Raw genomic sequence first — 20,362 nt, 5'->3', positions numbered from 1 at the left:
TTAGTGTTACAGAATTGCAACAGAAGTGGAAAAGTCATAGGTGTATATTGCTGTCATTCATTGTATATTAAGAAGCTGCACTGAGATAATTTCAGTCTGTTCTTTCCAACCCTGGAGAGCCTCTAGCGTGACAGTCTCTAGTTGATTCCCACCCCCACCCCCCTGCGACAGGACCGCCCAGCCAGGAAAAAGGTTAAGTAACTCTTAATTTCCCAAAGTTGTTGAAACCAGATACGTTTACAATTCTGAGTGTAAATCAAAGTGCTGAGTAAGCTTGCGTGATGCAAGGTTGTTTTCGGCAACCTTTCTTGAGCAAGAGAGGCAGAGCAAGGAAGTCCCCTTTCACCCTTTAGCTGTAGTAAAGTCCTTTCCTTCCTTTAAAAGGGAGCGGGACAAGACAGAGGCAGAAGCAAGAGTCAACCATGGCCAACAAAAAGAGTGCTATTGCTCAATATTTTGAGGAATTTTTTGCTTCCAGTAAAGAGAAGGAGAATGATGAATTGCTGATTACTTTCAAAGGCGTTCTGTATCCCGGACGTCTTTGTAGTTCTGAGACTTTAGAGGTGCTGGAAGCCATAGAAGCCAGAAAGGATGATGTGCTCCTAGTTGTTTATCCAAAATGTGGTAAGTGTCCCCTTTTGAAAATGAACATTAAAGAGGGAAGGGCTTTAGTATCACTTGTCCTCTGACCATTGATAATTTAGTTTATTTGTTTTATTTTATTTTTATGGATTTTTATTCTGCCTTATCCAGTGAACAGCCTCATGACTGATTACAACAGGGTTATGATACCGTTAAAATAAATAATTAAATAAATTTAAACAAGTAAAACCATCTGGTTTCAGAGCAGGAGACAAAATTAATTAAAATTAGTACAGTTTCAAATCTGGAACCATTGAATCAGCAAGATGTCATCAAACTCTAATTGGGCCATCTAAAGATGGAAAGATGGATGTGCAAATGAATTTCTAAAGAAAAAGAAAACTGGTATGGGCTCCAGATACCCATAAACCATGCCTGTTTCTGCCATGGGCACTCCTTCCTGTCCCAGTAGACTGAGATAGAAAATGAAAAAGGAAAAGTACTTCAAACATAGTCTTTTAATTTTATTTATTTATTTTATGGGATTTCTATCACACCCTCCACTGTAAGTGGACAGGTCACAACAGCTAGATAAAATGGTTAAAATTAATACACAATACATACAATTTAAAATCTGTAAAGCCAATGGTATGGCACATGATGGTGAGCTAAGATGAACGTAGGTGGGCTAAGCTTTTGCCAGTGGAACAACAATGCAAGATAGGCTGAGGCGGATTAGGGCAGGGGAGACCAGTGTTGACACCTGTGATCTCAACCAAAGGCCTGGTGGAACAACATTTTTATAGTTTGTTTTTAGATTGTTTCCAACATGTTTTCAGATTATTTTTTTTAGTGACAATGTAAATGAGTTGTTAGGCAGAAGATTTCACAAATCCTTTTTTGGAAGAAATGTTTTCTGCTTTCTTTTGTGCTGTACTGTTTCTTATGTTGTTTACTTTTGCAATGAATTTCAGCCAAATGAGCCTTTCCTGACAACTAACCCACCCTGTACCTATATGTAATGGTTGGCGAAGTCTGCATTAATGTATCTGCACATGAAAGCTTATACCCAGAGTAAAAAATTATTGCTCTTAAAGGTGCCACTGAACTCAAATTTTGTTCTGTTGCTTCAGACCAACACAGCTACCCACCCAAATCTTTCACCCAAAGAGTAATTCACACGTGGAATTCATTGCTACAGGAAGTTGTGTCAGCTATAAGCATAGACAATTGTGGGAATTAATTGATTAAAAAAATGCAATAAATAAATAGGAAATTGGATGAACATATGGAGCAGAGATCCATGAGTGGCTAGTAGCCACAAGGTATAGATGGAACACTGTATATGAGGCAGTCATGCTTTGTATTCTTGGTGCTTGAGGGGCAACCGTGGGGAGGACTTCTGGAGTTTTGGCTCCACTGGTGGACCTCCTGATGGCACTTGGTTAGGGTTCCTAAGTCTAACTCAGATAATATCTGGGGACTTTGGGGGGTGGGGGTGGGGCTGGGAGACTTGGGGGTGGGGCCAGGAGAATTTCTCTAAAATAAATAAATAAAAACAAAGCAGTGTAGTTCCCCTGAATACAGTCTTCATTTCTTCACTTAAGTAGCTGCAAATCATTTCGATCTCTCTCTCTCTCTTTCACACACTCACATACAACACACACACACACAAGCAAAAATAAAACAGTTTGCAATCCCACACTCGTGTGGTCTCACTGGGGCAATTTACTCATGAGTTGCCAAACTTCCAATAACAGGGAAACCAAAGGTTCAAGTTTACCCTTTACTATGCAAACGACCTCTGAAAAGCTTGTACAACAAATAGAGGGTCTGGGCTGCTTTCAAAGCTACTAGGAGCAGCCACGTTGTTTTGCCAGCTCACCCCACCCCCATTCAGCCTTAAAGACACAGACACATCATCGAAAAAGGAAGCCTTTGCAAGCTTTCTCCTAGTGTTCTGAAGGGGAAAGGCACATGGTAGCTGTGGGGTTGGAGCTTACCCCCACTGGCCAGCTGACTGGGGGAGGGAAGGAGCCTGGGAAAGTGGGAGAACCCCCGCTGGGATCTGGGGATTGGCAAGCCTATACCTGGGTTTTGGCCACTGTGTGACACAGAGTGTTGGACTAGATGGGCCACTGGCCTGGTCCAACATGACTCTTCTCTTATGTTCTAAGTGGTCCTGAAACAAAATTGAAGTCAAGTTAGTATTGGCTTCAGAATATGTGTGCTCAGAGTGGGATGTGGGGAACAGAGGGACTTCAGCAAGGTATAATGCATGGAGTCTATCTTTGAAAGCAGCCATTTTCTCCAGGGGAACTGATCTCTGTCACCTGGAGATCAGTTGTAATCCCAGGAGATCTTCAGATCCCACCTGGAGGCTGGCAACTCTATCAGATCCATACAGAGTTAGACATGCTTAAAGCCTAAATGTTTCATGTAAATTTATCTTGAGTTTGGTAGCTACTGTCCCTGGAATTTCCCTGTTACTCCATTCCCTTTTCTGTTGCAGGTACTAACTGGGTGTTACATATTCTGAATGAAATGGTCGCTGCTCTTCCAGAGAACAAAGATTTACCACCACCCAGCCGCTTCCAAATGCTTGAATTTGGACCCCCAGAAAAAGTTCAGGTCAGTATGAATGCATAAAGTTAGTTTAGGAAGCAATCAGTCTTTTATAATGCAATCCTATGCAGAGTTACTCTAGTCTAAGCCCATTAATTTCAGTGAGAGACTAGAGTAACTCTGTGTAGGACTACACTGTAAATGTTTATAGTATTCCACACAGGAATATGACACTTTACAGGTACACTATGTGACTGCACAAACATTTATACAGTTAGATTACGTGAACTCTGGAACAAATTCTAATATACTGTCATATAAACACAATCTATATATAATTACAGGTAGTCACGGAGAGTTAGAAATGTAAAATGTTCATAGTTTTATTAAATCATCTAACTTGGCTGCCAATGAACTAGCCTAGACTCTCCCTGACAACCCACACATGTCCTGCCCTACAGCATTTACCATAGAAGTACAGCTAAGTGGAGATTCCAGGCTTTTCCTGGCAACCTGTGGGAGGGGTGGGGGGCAGAGCAAATGGGGGGCATAGAGTACCTGGCAGTTTCTAGAATTATTTGGGCATGATAAAAGTTAACTTTAGGAATCATCAGATTTTCCAGGCATTCCTAGAGCTACCTTTTGTAACTTCTGGGTAGGAATTACTAGGAACTCTATGGTCAGAACTTCCTGTAAGAACACAAGGTCTTTTTTTTTTTAATTTTCCTCCCAGGACATTCACTCACACACCCATTTAGCCCCTGTTTCTGCCTGGCATCCAGCTAAGCATCAGCAGGCAAGAGCTGCAATTACCTAGAGGTCTCTTACCATAAGCAGGCAAATGGGAACCCTAGGCAGGGATTTATTTATCTTTTTTGTATGTCAGTTTCACATTCTAGTTATTTATAAATACACAGTTGTTAAGGGTTCAGTTTTGAGTTGACAGAAGCTGGGCTTCCATGCTGCATTTTCTTCTGATTCTTCTAATTCTGATTTCTGGCAACTATGGGTTATCTGCAGCCATGCAAAATATAACTTACAAGAAAAATGTTAGAACAAGTATGAGAAAGTAAGATGTTGGGGCAAGTATGAGAAAGTAAGCTGTTTTTGTAAGTTGAAACCGAGAAACAGCATATGACAACCTCCTTTTCTACAAACCATTCCAGCTTCAGTGTGTAGGGTTGCCAATCCCCAGGTGGGGGCAGGGGATCCCCCGGTTTGGAGACCCCCCCCCCCGCTTCAGGGTCGTCAGAAAGCGGGGGGAGGGGAGGGAAATGTCTGCTGGGAACTCTATTATTCCCTAAAGAGATTTATTCCCATAGAAAATCATGGAGAATTGATCTGCGGGTATCTGGGGCTCTGGGGGTGCTGTTTTTTGGGGTAGAGGCACCAAAGTTTCAGTATAGCATCTAGTGCCTCTCCCCAAAATACCGCTCAAGTTTCAAAAAGATTGGACCAGGGGGTCCAATTCTATGAGCCCCAAAAGAAGGTGCCCTTATCCTTCATTATTTCCTACGGAAGGAAGAAATTGAAAAGGCATGCCGTCCCTTTAAATGTGATGGCCAGAACTCCGTTTGGAGTTCAATTGTGCTTGTCACAGCCTTGATCTTGGCTCCACCCCCAAAGTCTCCTGGCTCCACTCCCAAAGTCCCCAGATATTTCTTGAATTGGACTTGGCAACCCTATCAGTGTGGCATAACTTCATTATCAGTAGAAAGCTGGACTTCAGTAAGGTAAACTCTCATATTCATACCAGGGTTCAGTTTGTGATAATATAGCACAGTGCACAGAAGCATTGACTAGCTATGGCCAGTACAAGCCAACAAGTCAACCTAACCATCTACCTTGACACAATTCAAGAATCAGGCTAGAAGACATCTTGGTGAGGGAGCCCACTTGACTTAGCAGGAATCTAGAGCCAGTTTGACTTAGAGCCAGTTTGGTGTAGTGGTTAAGAGTGCGGACTCTTATCTGGGAGAACCGGGTTTGATTCCCCACTCCTCCACTTGCAGCTGCTGAAATGGCCTTGGGTCAGCCATAGCTCTGGCAGAGGTTGTCCTTGAAAGGGCAGCTGCTGTGAGAGCCCTCTCCAGCCCCACCCACCTCACAGGTGTCTGTTGTGGGGGAGGAAGATAAAGGAGATTGTGAGCTGCTCTGAGACTCTTCGGAGTGGAGGGCGGGATATAAATCCAATATCATCTTCTTCTTCTTCATCTCTCTGTGTTCTCCAGCCCCCTCTTAAGTGGGGTTCGGAGCCATTCCCTCTGATAGATTGCCACTACCTCCCAATCCCTATCCTCCTGACCAGTTTGGTGCTGCTTTCGTAACCTGAGCCACATACTGCTGGTAGTTAATCTGAGGCTAAGTGGACATCTTTTGGACCAGAGCTACCAGTAGGTGTTGGTCTGTGGAGTGCAAGGCTCTCTGGGGCATATATGGGGAGAGACAGTTCCAAAGCTATGCTGGTCCCAAGCCATGTAGGGCTTTAAACCTTGAAGCAGATGTGATACTCAATTGATAGCCCGCCATAACCTTAAAGTGGATCCAGTACTCAGTTGGTAGTCAGTGCAGTTGGCATAGCACTGACTGAATGTGCACCCACACAGATGATGCCATCAGTAAGTACCAGCTGGAGTTTCTGAGTCAGGTTCAAGGGCAGCCCGCATCGGGTTAGATCCCATAGGTTTGTTACACTAATAGCAGTGATTTCTTACCTGTGTGAGGAATCTTCTTCTGATGCAAGAGTCTTAAATTACAACAGTGACATTAATTTAATATAAATTTCATTTTAGAACCTGAAAAACCAGCCTTCACCACGTGTTTTTGCTACTCATCTATTTTATGATAACATTCCCAAGTCTTTCTTTGAGAAAAAGACAAAGGTAGGTAACCATTTTTACTACTTCTCCTATTGTATAATAATATTACCTCATAGCAAAAATTGGGAACATTGGATATCGAAATAATGCAGATCTCATAATATGATAACTTCTGCAAAAGTTGTGCCTATAGTAAATTCAGTAGAGCTAATGGGAATGGTGTTTCCTTTCATCCTATCTCTGCACAGACAATGTCTCTGGAACTGAGGTGCCTCAGACTGAGGGGGGTCTGTCATATCTCTGGGCGAATTACACTGTCCATATGGAGGAAATGTGTTCACCATGTGAACTCAAGAGTCATACTGCTATGTGTGGTCCACACTGGAAAATCCCTTTACAGATGTGCATAGGCCTGATTTAGATCAGGACTGCATAATGTGCGAAGAGGCTTCTGTCAAGAGCCAGCAAATCTGACTCACAATACTCTGGCCCAGGAAAAAACCTGAGGAGCAAAGATCAGTGACTAATGAGAACCTGAGGGACCAGGGAGGGATCAGCATAGCAGAGGTAGTCTGCCAGAAATGTACCAGCACCTGCTGAGAATGTACCAGCAGCACCAGAAGTCACACTGCCAGATCCTGCAAGGGAGGCCTCCCACTCCACACAGCCCCAAGTCAGCTGCTTAGACTCCACCAAGCAGGACTCTAACCTGGGCCTGCAGACCCTCAGGAACCTCTCCTGCTCTGCAGCAATGGCAGCAGTAGAAGGCCCAGGCTGAGATGGCAAAAGGAGGTGAAGTGCCTGATTGGTTGTACATAACCTCCACGTAGTTCTATCAGGAAGAGGTGGCAAGAATACACAGAAGAATTATACAAGAAGGACCTCAATGTCCTTGACAACCATGACCGTGAAATCGCTGACCTTGAGCCAGACATCCTGGAGTGTGAAGTCAAATGGGCATTATTAACAACAAAGCAAGCGGAGATGACAGTATCCCAGTTGAGCTATTCAAAGTCCTAAAAGATTATGCTGTTAAAGTGATGCACACATTATGTCAGCAAATTTGGAAAACGCAACAGTGGCCACAGGATTGGAAAAGGTCAGTTTATATTCCAATCCCAAAGAAGGGTAATGCCAAGGAATGTTCAAACTATTGCACCATTGCACTGATTTCACATGCCAGCAAGGTCATGTTAAAGATCCTACAAGCTAGGCTTCAGCAGTATGTCGATTGGGAACTACCAGAAGTTGAAGCTGGGTTTCGGTGAGGTAGAGGAACTCGAGATCAAATTGCCAACATGCGCTGGATTATGGAGAAAGCACGGGAGTATCACAAAAATGTCTATTTCTGTTTCATTGACTATGCTAAAGCCTTTGATTGTGTGGATCACAACAAACTGTGGCAAGTCCTTAAAGAGATGGGAGTACCAGACCACCTCACATGTCTCCTGAGAAACCTGTATAAGGGTCAAGAAGCAACTGTCAGAACGGGATATGGAACAACTGATTGGTTTAGAATAGGAAAAGGAGTTCAACAAGGATGTATATTGTCACCCTACTTATTTAATTTATATGCAGAGTACATCATGCGGAATGCTGGCCTGGATGAAGCAGAAGCTGGAATTAAGATTGCCAGGGAAAACATCAACAACCTCAGATATGCAGATACCACTCTAATGGCAGAAAGTAAGGAGGACCTAAAGAACCTCTTGCTGAGGGTGAAAGAGGAGAGCACAAAAGTAGGCTTGAAACTCAACATCAAAAAAACTAAGATCATGGCATCCAGCCCCATCACATTGTGGCAAATAGAAAGGGAAGACATGGAAGTAGTGACAGACTTCACATTCCTGAGATCCAAGATCACTGCAGATGGTGACTGTAGCCATGAAATTAAAAGATGTTTGCTCCTTGGGAGGACAGCTATGGTGAACCTGGGAAATAATGGAGAATTGATCCATGTGTATCTGGGGCTCTGGGGGAGCTATGTTTTGAGATAGAGGCACCAAATTTTCAGCATAGCATCTAGTGCCTCTCCCTAAAATGCTCTCCAAGTTTCTTTGTGCTAAAACAATTTTATTTAGTAACATATGGTAATAATATCCAAAACTAATATCATTAAAAGAAAAACACTCTATATCTCTCCCATACATTTACTAAATTTTATCCTCCCCACCCCCCATATCAAAACTCCCGCCTGTGTCAATTACTTAAAATACTAATTTAAAAAAGGGTAACCTTATCACTTAAAGAATTTCCTTAAAAAAGAAAACTACATATCATCATACAAGAGAGTAAACAAAACCTATATAAACCAACTCAGTTATTTTAGTCCATTTTCATTATTCAATTATTGGGCGATTTCCCACACAGCTTACCGAGGAGCAAAGTCCCTCCTCACCACGCAGTGTCTGCTCGGATTTCCCACCAACTGCTCCGCGGATTCAGGAAGTGCCGCACCTTTTGCCTTGCTAACGTAAACTAGGGTTTTAGCGCTTTCCTTTTGAGACGCAAAAGGTGCGGCACTTCCTGAATCCGCGGAGCAGTTGGTGGGAAATCCGAGCAGATGCTGCGCGGTGAGGAGGGACTTCGCTCCTCGGTAAGCTGTGTGGGAAATCGCCCAGTATCAAAAATCACCCAATGTCCCTTTATTTTCCATTCTTTTCCCACATATCTTCTGAACTTCTCCCACTCCATTTTAAAACTCTCCAACTCATATTTTAAAATTCTTGTAAGTTTGTCCATTTCACTCCAGGACATAACTTTTAAAATCCAGTCCCATTTTTCTGGTAATTTATCTTGCTTCCACAACTGCACGTACAATGTCCTAGCAGCTGAAAGTAAGTACCAAATTATTGTTCTGTCTTGTTTTGGAAAATTTTCCATTTGTAATCCCAATAAAAAAGTTTCTGGAGTTTTCTTGAACTCATGTCCCAAAATCATTTGTTGAATCATTTGCCAAAACTGTTTTGCTTTTTCACAAGTCCACCACATATGGTAGAAAGAACCCTCATGTTTTTTACATTTCCAACATCTATCTGACACCTTATTGTTCATTTTTGCCAGTTTTTTGGGTGTCATATACCATCTGTACATCATTTTAAAACAATTTTCTTTAATAATGTAGTGTGTTGATGTCTTCATAGAGTTCTTCCATAAGTGTTCCCATGATTCCATTTGTATTTCCTTATTTATATTAATTATCAACTTTATCATATGTGATTTTACTACTTTATCTTCTCTAGACCATTTCAATAGTAATTTATATATTCTTAAAATTAACTTATCATTATCTCCAAGCAGAACTTTTTCCAGCCCAGTTTGCTCTTTTCTTATTCTTTCATTTTTAATATCTTTTCCCACCAAGCTCTTAATTTGTTGCATTTGAAACCAATCATATTTGTTATTTAATTCTTCAGCTGTTTTTAATTCTATTTTACCACCTTGTATTTTTAACAGTTGACTATACGGTAACCAGTTTTCTTCAACCATTGCAGGAGATAGTTTTATTACTTCTATTGGCACGATCCACAACAGCTTCTTTTCATCTCCATATTTTTTATACTTTATCCATGTATTTAACAAATTTCTTCTTATATAGTGATGAGAGAAAAAACCATCCATCTTATTTTTTCCATAATACATATATGCGTGCCAACCAAATATGTTTCCATGTCCTTCCAATACTAAAAGTTTTTTATTTAATAATGTTACCCATTCTTTTATCCATACCAAACATACTGCTTCGTGGTATAACTTTAAATCTGGTAATTGAAATCCTCCTCTTTCTTTTGCATCTATTAAAATTTTCATTTTGATTCTTGATTTCTTCCCAGCCCATACAAATTCTGAAATTTTCCTTTGCCTTTTATTAAATTGTTTACTGTCCTTACAGTAATTGTTTACTGAAACAAATACATAATTCTTGGCAGAATGTTCATTTTGATTGCAGCTGTTCTGCCTAACAATGATAGATTGAGCTTGTTCCACTTTAACATATCTTCATCAATTTTATGCCAAAGCTTTTCATAGTTGTTGTTATATAAATCAGTATTTTTCATTGTAATTTCCACACCTAGATATTTTACTTTAGAAGTAACTTCACATTCTGTTAGACTTTGTAATTCTTTTTTTTAGCAATTGGCATATTTTTACATAAGATTTTCGATTTGTCTTTATTTATATAAAATCCCGCCAGTTCTCCATATTCTTGTATCTTACAAAGCAACAATGGTGTTACTTGTATTGGATTTTCATTAATAAACATTACATCCTCTGCAAATGCTCTATATTTATAAGAAAAACCTCTCAATTTCAAACCTTTTATTTCTTTGTCTTCTTGAATTTGCATCAGCAAGATTTCTAAAGTCATTATGAATAACAATGGAGAAAGAGGGCAGCTTTGTCTTGTTCCTTTGCTAATTATCATATTTTCTGTCAAATCTGCATTTATACAAAGTCTTGCACATTGTTCAGTATATATCGCCTTCACCATTCTTATAAAATTTTCTCCCAATCTCAATTTTTCCATAAAGTCCCAGTTCACATTATCAAAAGCTTTCTCTGCATCTGCAAGGAATAATGCAACCTCTTTTTCTGGATGTCTTTCGTAGTACTCTACAGTATCTACAACAGTTCTTATATTGTCTCTTATTTGTCTCCTAGGAAGAAATCCTGCTCGCTCCTCTTTAATAAAATTCATCAAATATTGTTTAAGTCGCTCTGCTAGTATTTGTGTATATATTTTATAGTCATTATTTAACAATGAAATTGGTCTATAATTTTTTACATTTGTGGCATCTCTATCTTCTTTTGGAATCAATGAAATTAGTGCTTCCTTCCATGTATTTGGTATTTTCCCCTCCATTCTTATAATGTTCATCAATTTTTGAAGTTTGGGTACTAACTCCTCCTTGAGGACTTTAAAAAACTTTACTGTATATCCATCTGGACTGGGCCTTACCCATTTTCATTGAATTTATTGCTGCTTCAATCTCACATTTTTCTATTGGTTCATTCAGAACCTTTACCATATTTTCTATAAGGGGATTTACATTAACTTTTTGTAAATATACTTCCATCTTTTCTTTATTTTGAAACCTTTAAACAATTTGGCGTAGTATTTAAAAAATTCTCTTTTAATTCCTTTTAATTCCTTCTTGATCTGCAATCTCTTTTCCTCCAACTAAAATGCTCTCCAAGTTTCAAAAAGATTGGACCAGGGGTCCAATTCTTTGAATCCCAAAAGAAGGTGCCCCTATCTTTCATTATTTCCTATGGAAGGAAGGCATTTAAAAAGGTGTGCGGACCCTTTAAATGTGATGGCCAGAATTCCCTTGGAGTTCAGTTATGCTTGTCGCACCTTTGCTCCTGGCTCCACCCCCAGTGTCTCCTGACTCCACCCCCAAAGTCCCCAGATATTTCTTGAATTGGACTTGTCAACCCTAACTCTATAGCATTGTACCATAATGAGGCCCCTCCCTTCCCCAAACCCCACCCTTTCCTGGATCCACACCCCCAAAGTTTCCAGGTATTTCCAACACAGACGTGGCAACCCTAGCTCCTAGCTGCCTGCTCCTGTCAAAGCCCTCCAAGTCTTGCTATCAAGGCCTGCGGGCACTATTCATCTAATTGGGCTTGCATGCAGAGTGCCGGCCAGCTTCATTATTCCTTCCATGCCATTTTCCTGACCTGAAACAGCCCCAAGAAGGTGGTATTTGTCTTGTTAGTGGAAAATTACTTATAGCTGTCAGTATACGTAAGTTCACTCAATCAGCAAATAGTGGTTCCGTGGGATATGGTTGTCAACCTGGCCTGGAGCTCTTCTCAAATTACAGCTGATCTCCAGATAACATAGATCAGTTCCTTTGGAGAAAATGGCTGCTTTGGAGGGTGGAAGCTATAGCATTAAACCCTGCTGAAATCCCTTTGCTCTGCCAACCCTGCCCAGCTCAGGCTCCATCCCAAATCTCCTGCCGAGGCTCCACCCCAAATCTCCAGGTAGTTCTCAATCCAAAGTTGGCAACTATATTTGGGGGGCATTCTGGGTAAGAAAGACAGTGTGGGGAGAATGCGGAATCCCTTCACCTTAAAAGTGAATCTGATCCAAATCAGGCCCATGCTCACCTAGGAATTAAGTTCCTAGCATAGACCCAGACCACTAGAGTTGCCAGCCTCCAGGTGGGGCCTGGAGATCTCCCGCTTTTACAACTGATCTCCAGCTGGCAGAGATCAGCTCCCCTGGAGAAAATGGCTTCTTTGAAGGGTGGACTTTATGGCATTGTACCATGCTGAGGCCCCTCCACTCCCTAAGCCGCGTCCTCTCCCAGATCCACTTCCACAGTTTCCAGTTTCCAACACAGACTTGGCAACACTACAGACCACGCATAGCATGTCTGATGACAGTCCACATATCCACTATGTGGGCTGTGTAATGCATATATTGACCCTTTATCACATGAGGCTAAACCACACTATACTGAAGAAGGCAGGTCCAGTTCCCTGCCTCATTCCTCACAGACAGTAGTCTTCTGGGGAAAATTCTTTTGGGACCCAGATTTGGCAATCAGCTGGATCCATATTAAGCAAAAGGTGTCTTGGAGGAAATGTTACTTGAATATAATTCCGTGCCACTCAGCTTCTTGCCTCTTGTTGTGGCAGTTTCTTATTTCTCCAGTGTATGAAATCCAAAACATTTAAGTGGGATAGGAGAATGCCGTTACAGATTTTGATGTATTAGCAGGTTCACATAATCTGGAATATTACTGTTTGATTTTAACCAAAAACATGTAGCATGTTCTTGTTTTAACAGATATTGGTAGTATTTCGAAATCCCAAAGACGCAGCTGTATCCTACTTCCATTTCTACAACAAGAATCCTGTGCTTCCAAATATCACTTCATGGGATGAATTCTTTCAAAAGTTCATGAGTGGTGAAGGTATACTTTGTTAGAAACTGTAGCAGTCTATTCTTGAATCCTGTCCAATTTTGAGTGTAATATGGGGGAAGATAAAAATACTTTAGACTAGGCACAATTAAAGGTCTTGAGATTCTGCAATATGCTGAAATGCTATAATACATTGGAATAAAACTTCAACTAATTTCAGATGGCCAAGGAAAGGTGTCCATGTGGCCCTTCTGCTTGCAGCCAGCTCAGACAGGAGGTCATCTCTACCTCCAGAATGCAGGAGCTAATCTCAGCATTTCTTCCCCCCAGCTCTTTGATTTTTTCCCCTCCCTTTCTCGGCTACAGTTTAACTCGCAGTGTGGCCCAACGGAAGGAGGAAAAGCAGGTTGTTATCATGCCAGCCCTACTGCACAGATGCAAAGGAGGAAAAGGGGGAGGGTGGCAGACAGCAGGGGTGGGTACGTTGACAGTATCTCCACCTGCTTCTACGCTGCTTGCTGCTGATATAATAGCAGAGGCACATTTTTTGCATCTCATGTGGAAGCAGCCCATATTGACTTTAAATTATTTTCATAAATTTTGGCAGTCTTTTTTTCAAGATTAATCATTCTAGGTCATAGTTACCCACAGTTTAGTTCATGCAACCAGGACAGTTTCAGCTAATAACTTCTAATCAACATAGATTTTAACTCTTATGGGCACAATTCAACCATTTTAAACACTTACAAGTCTTTTGATTTCAGCAGTATTAAACACAAAACCAAACCTTTTCTGCTAAAATTGATAGGATTTCAAAGTGTTTAATTATGACTAAAGTAGCATGCAAACTTTTACTTTGTGCATAATTCTGTTTTGCATGTATGTATGGGTACAGGGGTATCTAGACCAAATCATTTTATACTAGTGGTCAAAAGGCTAACAATTTTTGATCACCAATATGAAAACAGAATGATCAAAGCCCTCTTCAAAGTGGTATGGACTTAGTAAAAGAGCATTTCTTCCTCCTTTGTAATGATGTTTATTGGTGGCGTATCTGATACACATTTGTAATCCTGAGAATGACTAGCATAGCATTGTGCAACTGCTTCCACAATCTCTAGAAGAATATAAAATATTCATCTTCAACTACTTATCTTGTGGAGTATATTAAGGCAATCCTAAGAATATTTTCCTGGGAATAAAACCCATCAAATAAAATGGGACTTACTTCTGTGTAGGCCTGTATAGGATAGCCCTCTAACAATGCAGTTTTAAGAACATTTTCCTGGAAGTAAGCCCTACTGAATAAATCTCAGGAGGATTCTTTGTAGAGCTGTTTAGGAATGTTCTCATACTGCACAACACTAAACAATTTCTGAGCTTATTGACTTCAATGGCCTATGCTGCAGGATTGCACTGAAAGGCTTACAGGTTGATTTCATTGTGTATAAAGTCAATATAGAAGAGCCCCATGGTGCAGAGTGGTAAAGCTGTAGTACTGCAATATGAACTCTCTGATCATGACCTGAGTTCGATCCCAGCGGAAGCTGTGTTCAGGTAGCTGGCACAAGGTTGACTCAGCCTTCCATCCTTCTGAGGTTGGAAAAACGAGTACCCAGTTTGCTGGGGGGAAAGTGTAGATGATTGGGGAAGGCAATGGCAAACCACCCCATAAGAAGTCTGCCATGAAAACATCGTGATGCGAGTCATGCGACATCACCCCAGAGTCGGAAACGACTGGTGCTTGCACAGGGGACCACCTGTACCTTTTTAAAGTCAATATATCAAGGCCAAGATGGAATTCAGATTTATAACTGATTTATATAGCATGGATTCAACCATTTCCTCACTATCCAGTTATCACATTTATTTGTATTAACTGATTTTTACATGTTATGAAAACAAACCTTGAATCACATGCTAAGCATGTACCATAAATTGAAACAAATATTGTAGTGTTATTTTCTGTGGCTTTTGACATATCTTGGTTTCATTTCAGTTTGTTTCAAGTCCTATTTTGACCATGCTCTTGTTTGGGACAAGCATATAGATGATGAAAATATCAAGATCATCACATTTGAAGACATGAAAGAAGTGAGCATTCTAATAAATTGAAATAATAATTTTACTCACTTAGCTCTCTGATCAGATGAGCTCATTAAGGGCCTACTCTTAAACAATCCTTGCAGAATAATTTTGCATTCCAAGTTTGAAAAAACATGCCTAATGGATAACGTTTTATTTTCTTCTACATTATTCTGTAGTTTGTGATACATTTTCAAAGCAAAATCCCATTTTATTATCTTTGGGAAGGGCAAATTATAAAAGCTATGATCATCCAGGAATTGATTGACAATAAAACAAGATAATTTTTTTTTATTATATACTTTTCCAATATTGTCTCAAGACACTATTTTAATTTATATTTTGGATGGATTTTGTAACAACAAAATAATGCACTTTAGATGGAACAGTGGGTATATTTAAACTTTCCAGGACTGGTGCCGCAGAATCTTCCAGTTTTTTAAAAACATTTTTACTTGGAAGAGTTTTTTAAATGGATGATGAATATGATTCATGCCATATTCTGCACCACTGGCAGACTCTTCTGACCCTGGGAAGAAGTGGGTTGGGGGGGGGGGTCACAGGACCCATGTACATTAATAGCCATGTGTGTTGGTGCAGTGATGATGTAGAAAAGGGCAATATTATTGTCTCCTCCTACTTTCTTCAGCACAGCTGTGCTCTTGGAAGAAGGAAGATGGGCAATTCCTCCTCCCCCCCTTCCATCCCCTAATCTCCATAGCTAATCCGTTCACATCAGTTCTACAAATGTGGGAATACTTTTCTGGGGTCAGAAGGGATTCCTCAGGGAAAGGAAGGTTGCTAAGGTACAGATCTATCAGTGTCTTCCAGTGATGGATCTTTGAATCCTATCCTGTGGAAATGTAAATTTTGTGCTGCATGAAATAGAAAATATTTGTGTTTCAGTAAATATAAGTTGCAGAAATGCATAAAAAGTTAAATGTTGATGCTTTGCAATCAAATATTTTAATATTTGATTAAAATTAAATATTTTATAAGCTGTACAAGGTTTAATATTTTATATTTTAATAGTTTAATATTTTATAAGTGACACAAAGATGTGACAAAGATTTATGAAATGACTTATTTACTGTGTTGTTATTTTATAGAACCTTTATGAAGGAGTGAAACAAATAGCTGAGTTTTATGAGTTTTCCTTGCCTGATGAGACAATTCAGTCTATTGCAGACAAAGCTACATTTCAAGAAATGAGCAACAAATCCAGTGAAACCCATGGTTCATTGGCTCCCATCCTTTTCAGGAAAGGTACTATTTTATGCAGAATAATAATTTCTTTCCAAAGACCTACATAGTATCAATGTATTTCTTCAAGTGACATGAACCATTTTGTGAAGTCATAAACAGCTAAATGCAAATGTGTGGGCTGTATCCTGTTAAAAAGGGTAGTTTCCTGTGCAAGCACCAGTCATTTTCAACTCTGGGGTGACGTTTTCATGGCAGACTTTTACAGGGTGGTTTGCCATTGTGGTTAGTAAACATTTATTTTTATCCAAGTTCAGTCTTCCATCACTATAGCATAAATGAAAAGCTTCTAACATTTCCTTCACAAGTGAGTTGACAGCAGTTAACACAACATTTTCTCTTTGTAATTCTATAATTAAAATAGGAAAATATCCTTGACAGTTTGGACAACTTTTGTTTTAAATGAGCACACAAGGCCAAGGTAGACATTGTATGTGGACATGGCACATGGCTGCTGTTGAAAATGGAACTTGGCTGTGCCATGACATCACAGTGTGCTACAATTTCCTGCCCTCCACCAGTGACAGCCCATGATGTGGAGCAGAGGTCAAGAATGCAGAATGTTGTGACATTAACTCTGTAAAGTTTTGTTAAACATTGCAGAGAAAGGGAAAGCTACGTGTGCATCGCTGTCTTCAGCGGCAGCTCTACATTGAGCATATAACCTGTAGCTTGGTCCTAAGTCATTGTTTATCAGCTTTTGCATTGACTCAGGATTTCTTCATATCTACCCCTCAAACACCATATTTTACTCAAGGGCTAACTTCAGTATGCATGCATGCATTTATTTTATTTACATTATTTATAGTCCACCTTTCTCACTGGTGTCAGACCCAGAGGCAAGGAAAAGACAAGTGATGTTCAAGATCTTTATTCCAGCATCATAGGCAGATACAGGCGGTGTTGGAACTGGCTCTTCCGCCAGTTCCTTGCTCTTATAAACCCTCGCCCTGACCATTATAATTCAAGCCAAGCGCACCAAGCTGAAACGGGGATTTTGCGCGGGTTCACTATTAGTCTCTCATCACCCTAGGTGCTCATTATCACCACTTTGGTTACATCTCCTCCAGCTATCCTGACCTTGGTTGCGTAGTAACTTGCACGTTTCCAGACATGCCACCCTCCCTCCAGATAAGCAAGCTTCAAAGCGAGCATAGCAAAGCACAAGTGTTAGCATTGTATAATTGGCTGAATACATATGGCAAGAGGAACAAGGTGGAGTGACTCTTGACAACCGGGACTCAGGGTGCATTACACAAAGTCAATACAATCAATGGATGAGACATCCAACATACAACGCCATAGGATCTGGACTATAAAAATCTGGAGCTAACCAGCAATCTGAAAACTGAAGCAAAGCAAAAATATATGTGCAATAAGTGTGGGTCTATAGGATTTTACAGGTCAAGGCAAAACTTTTGAGTATAAAGGTTATATAAGTTAGGAACTGCAGGAAAGAAAAAATTGGCAGTCCCCAAAGATTTGCTGCCTCTAGGATTTGAAGGGTTCCAAGGACTAGAGCTGGAGGACACACACACACCCCGATTTATCTTAGGTAGCATTACTGGTTTCTATTAGGTAGTCTCTGATTTATATTACGTAAAGCACTGGGGATGGCCACAAACCTCATTTTTGCTGTTCTGTTCCTGGCTCAGCCACAAACTGCTATGAACTGGGAGGTTGGGTCATGAACAGAATCAGTTCATATCGGTTTGCGACCCCTGCTTTCTGCTCCCTGCCACTCTTTGTGGGGAGCAGAAAGCATGGGTTTAAATGGCTGTGAGCCATTTAATCCTCTGCTTTCTGCTCTTCACAAACTGCCATGAACCACCACAAACTGCCTTAAAATTTGTGGAAGTTTGTGGTGACTCTTCAGTTCACTAACTTGGCAAACCACAAATTGGCCAAAATTCATCATGAACTTTAGTTTATGAGACAGTTCATGCCTATCCCTGTAAAACACTAACATGTTGGCAATTGTGGATGCATCAGAGCAAATAACAGAACTTACTCCTGAATGTGTTGGTCCTGAAGAGAGATATTTATTGCTGAAATAAACCACAGCAGTTTGAGAATGTAGGTGTTAATGTTTTCATAACTATCACTATATTTGCTGTTGCTCCCAGGAATGTGTAAAAACTTCCATCATATGGTTTTGTTGTATTGCATATACAAGTGTCATGTCAGCTGCAGTTTCTGAATAGTCTTTAAAGGCATTCCATGGGTAGCATGTTACAGTAGTCTGTTCACTGGTCAGGACATCCTTCTTTATGGCCATCCATAACTGCCACATCATCTAAAACTGGGGAAAATGGCCATGGGTGCTACATGAGCCTTTGAGCTGGTTCCAAGTGTATCATTATGCTTTCCATCTAGTATTACCAATTCAAGAGTGCTGGTACCTGGTTATGACCTTGAAACAGTTCTTTTATACGCCATGGGCAGAGTCTGGATGAGTCCGAGGTAGAACCAGGATCTGAATTGAGTGTTTTTTGGTGGATCCAGAGGTGAGCTGAGTGGTTTGGAATGGAACCCAGTAGAAAAGCTGTCTATCATCCAAGGCATGCAGTTAGAGCAAAAACCTGTTAAGGGAACAGAAAAGGGCTTTGCCTATTGCAGTTGGCCACAAAGCTGATAAACAGGTTAGGATAGTATTTTACAGTTAATTGCAGCCTTGTGTGCACTAGATCCTTCCTGGATATTGCAGTCCATTATGGTGTAGTGGCTAGAATGTTGAACTAGGATATAGCAAACCTTGTTTCTAATCTCCACTCTGCTGGGAGCTCATTCACTTTATTGTCATAAGGATAATGTGAGGACATGAGAACAGTGTATGCTACTGAGTCCCTGAAAGAAGAGCAGGATAAAAACACGCTAGGTAAATATAAATATAGATAGAACCTCAGCCAGAACAGACAAAACAGAAAATTGCAAATCACTTGAACCTTCATCTTGATCTTGTTTGGATGCCGATCAAAGAACATGCCTACATATGTAACTGTGATTTATCTCTTAATCTTGAATGGAAAAGAAGCCTGCATTTTCATAAGATACAGAAGGCAAGTTTTCTAAGTAAATCAGAACAATAAAGTCACGTTTTTACAATCTAGATTTATGTATCTGCCCTCTAAACGTTTACGTATGAAGTCGTAAACGTTACAATTAATTTGTCTTTGTTCCTACACAGGTGCAGTGGGTGACTGGAAGACCTTGTTCAATGAAGCTCAGAGCAAGGAAATGGATGCAAAATTTGAAGAGTGTTTAGCAGGGACTAAACTGGGTGCTATGCTAAAATATGACAAACACTGCACATTTTAAATTTTGCGACATCAGCAGTGCCATTCTGAGGATGTAAGTCTGCTCAGAGTGGCCCTGCAAAAGCATGGTATCATGCTTATTAGTTATCCATTTTCTAAATGAGAATACAGTAATTAAAGTGGTATAGATGTCTACTCACAGAAAACTTAACAGAAAGAGACACTTTTTTGTTTGTTTCAAAGTAAGGAGCCCAAATTACTAATACTTTAAATTGGAGGAATGTAGAGGTTCACATATATGTGTCATGAAAGAATTCTGGAGCAGTGTTTTCTGGATTTTGTTCTTTGTGTGTTCTGGGATTTCCAGTTCCAGTCTGAGCAAGTGGATGCTCTGAGGCTGTGCTCCATTTGGGGCAATTTTATTTATTTTACTAATTTTATCTTATCTTGTATGTCTGTGCCCTGCTGTAAAGATACAAAACTAATTTTAACCTCTACAAATCCCACTTTTCTATTTTGTTGTACCTTCTGTTGACTAGTTGAAATAATTTAGAGAATCTATTCTTGGGTTCATGTTTATCTGTACAAGCTCTACGACACCTAAATTGCTGCACTTACACATACACAATCACATAAGTGCCTCTGTCTTGTGTCCATTCTGTGCTATTTAGTAAAACAGCTGAGAAACCAGACTGTGAATCTGTTCAGATTTTGATAGCCTTAGGCAGAACACTGTCACTTAGTCTGCAATATGTGCATAATAATAGACTTATCATACAAAGTCGTTGTGAGGATTATTGAGAATATGTATGTGAACCACTCTGAATACTTGAAAAAGTTACACGGGTGTATGTATACTGCTGTCAAGTCACAGCTGACTTATGGCAACCCCAGGAAGGGGCTTCCA

General features: G+C 40.2%; 1 protein-coding gene across 1 annotated transcript; it reads left to right on the top strand.

The window, feature by feature from the left end:
• The first annotated feature begins 208 nt into the window (after positions 1-208).
• LOC132575447 (sulfotransferase 6B1-like) lies at positions 209-20,092 on the top strand. The gene is made up of 7 exons (XM_060244231.1): positions 209-624; positions 3,095-3,213; positions 5,940-6,029; positions 12,775-12,901; positions 14,850-14,944; positions 16,045-16,201; positions 19,386-20,092. Exons 1-7 carry the CDS (start codon positions 423-425, stop codon positions 19,514-19,516), a joined length of 921 nt encoding a protein of 306 aa, XP_060100214.1. The 5' UTR covers positions 209-422; the 3' UTR covers positions 19,517-20,092.
• Positions 20,093-20,362: the final 270 nt, after the last annotated feature.

The sequence above is a fragment of the Heteronotia binoei genome, chromosome 1, assembly GCF_032191835.1.
Source record: "Heteronotia binoei isolate CCM8104 ecotype False Entrance Well chromosome 1, APGP_CSIRO_Hbin_v1, whole genome shotgun sequence".
Lineage (NCBI taxonomy): Eukaryota > Metazoa > Chordata > Lepidosauria > Squamata > Gekkonidae > Heteronotia > Heteronotia binoei.
The sequence above is the reverse complement of the archived record's forward strand: the minus strand, read 5'-3'. Positions and strand labels throughout refer to the sequence as shown.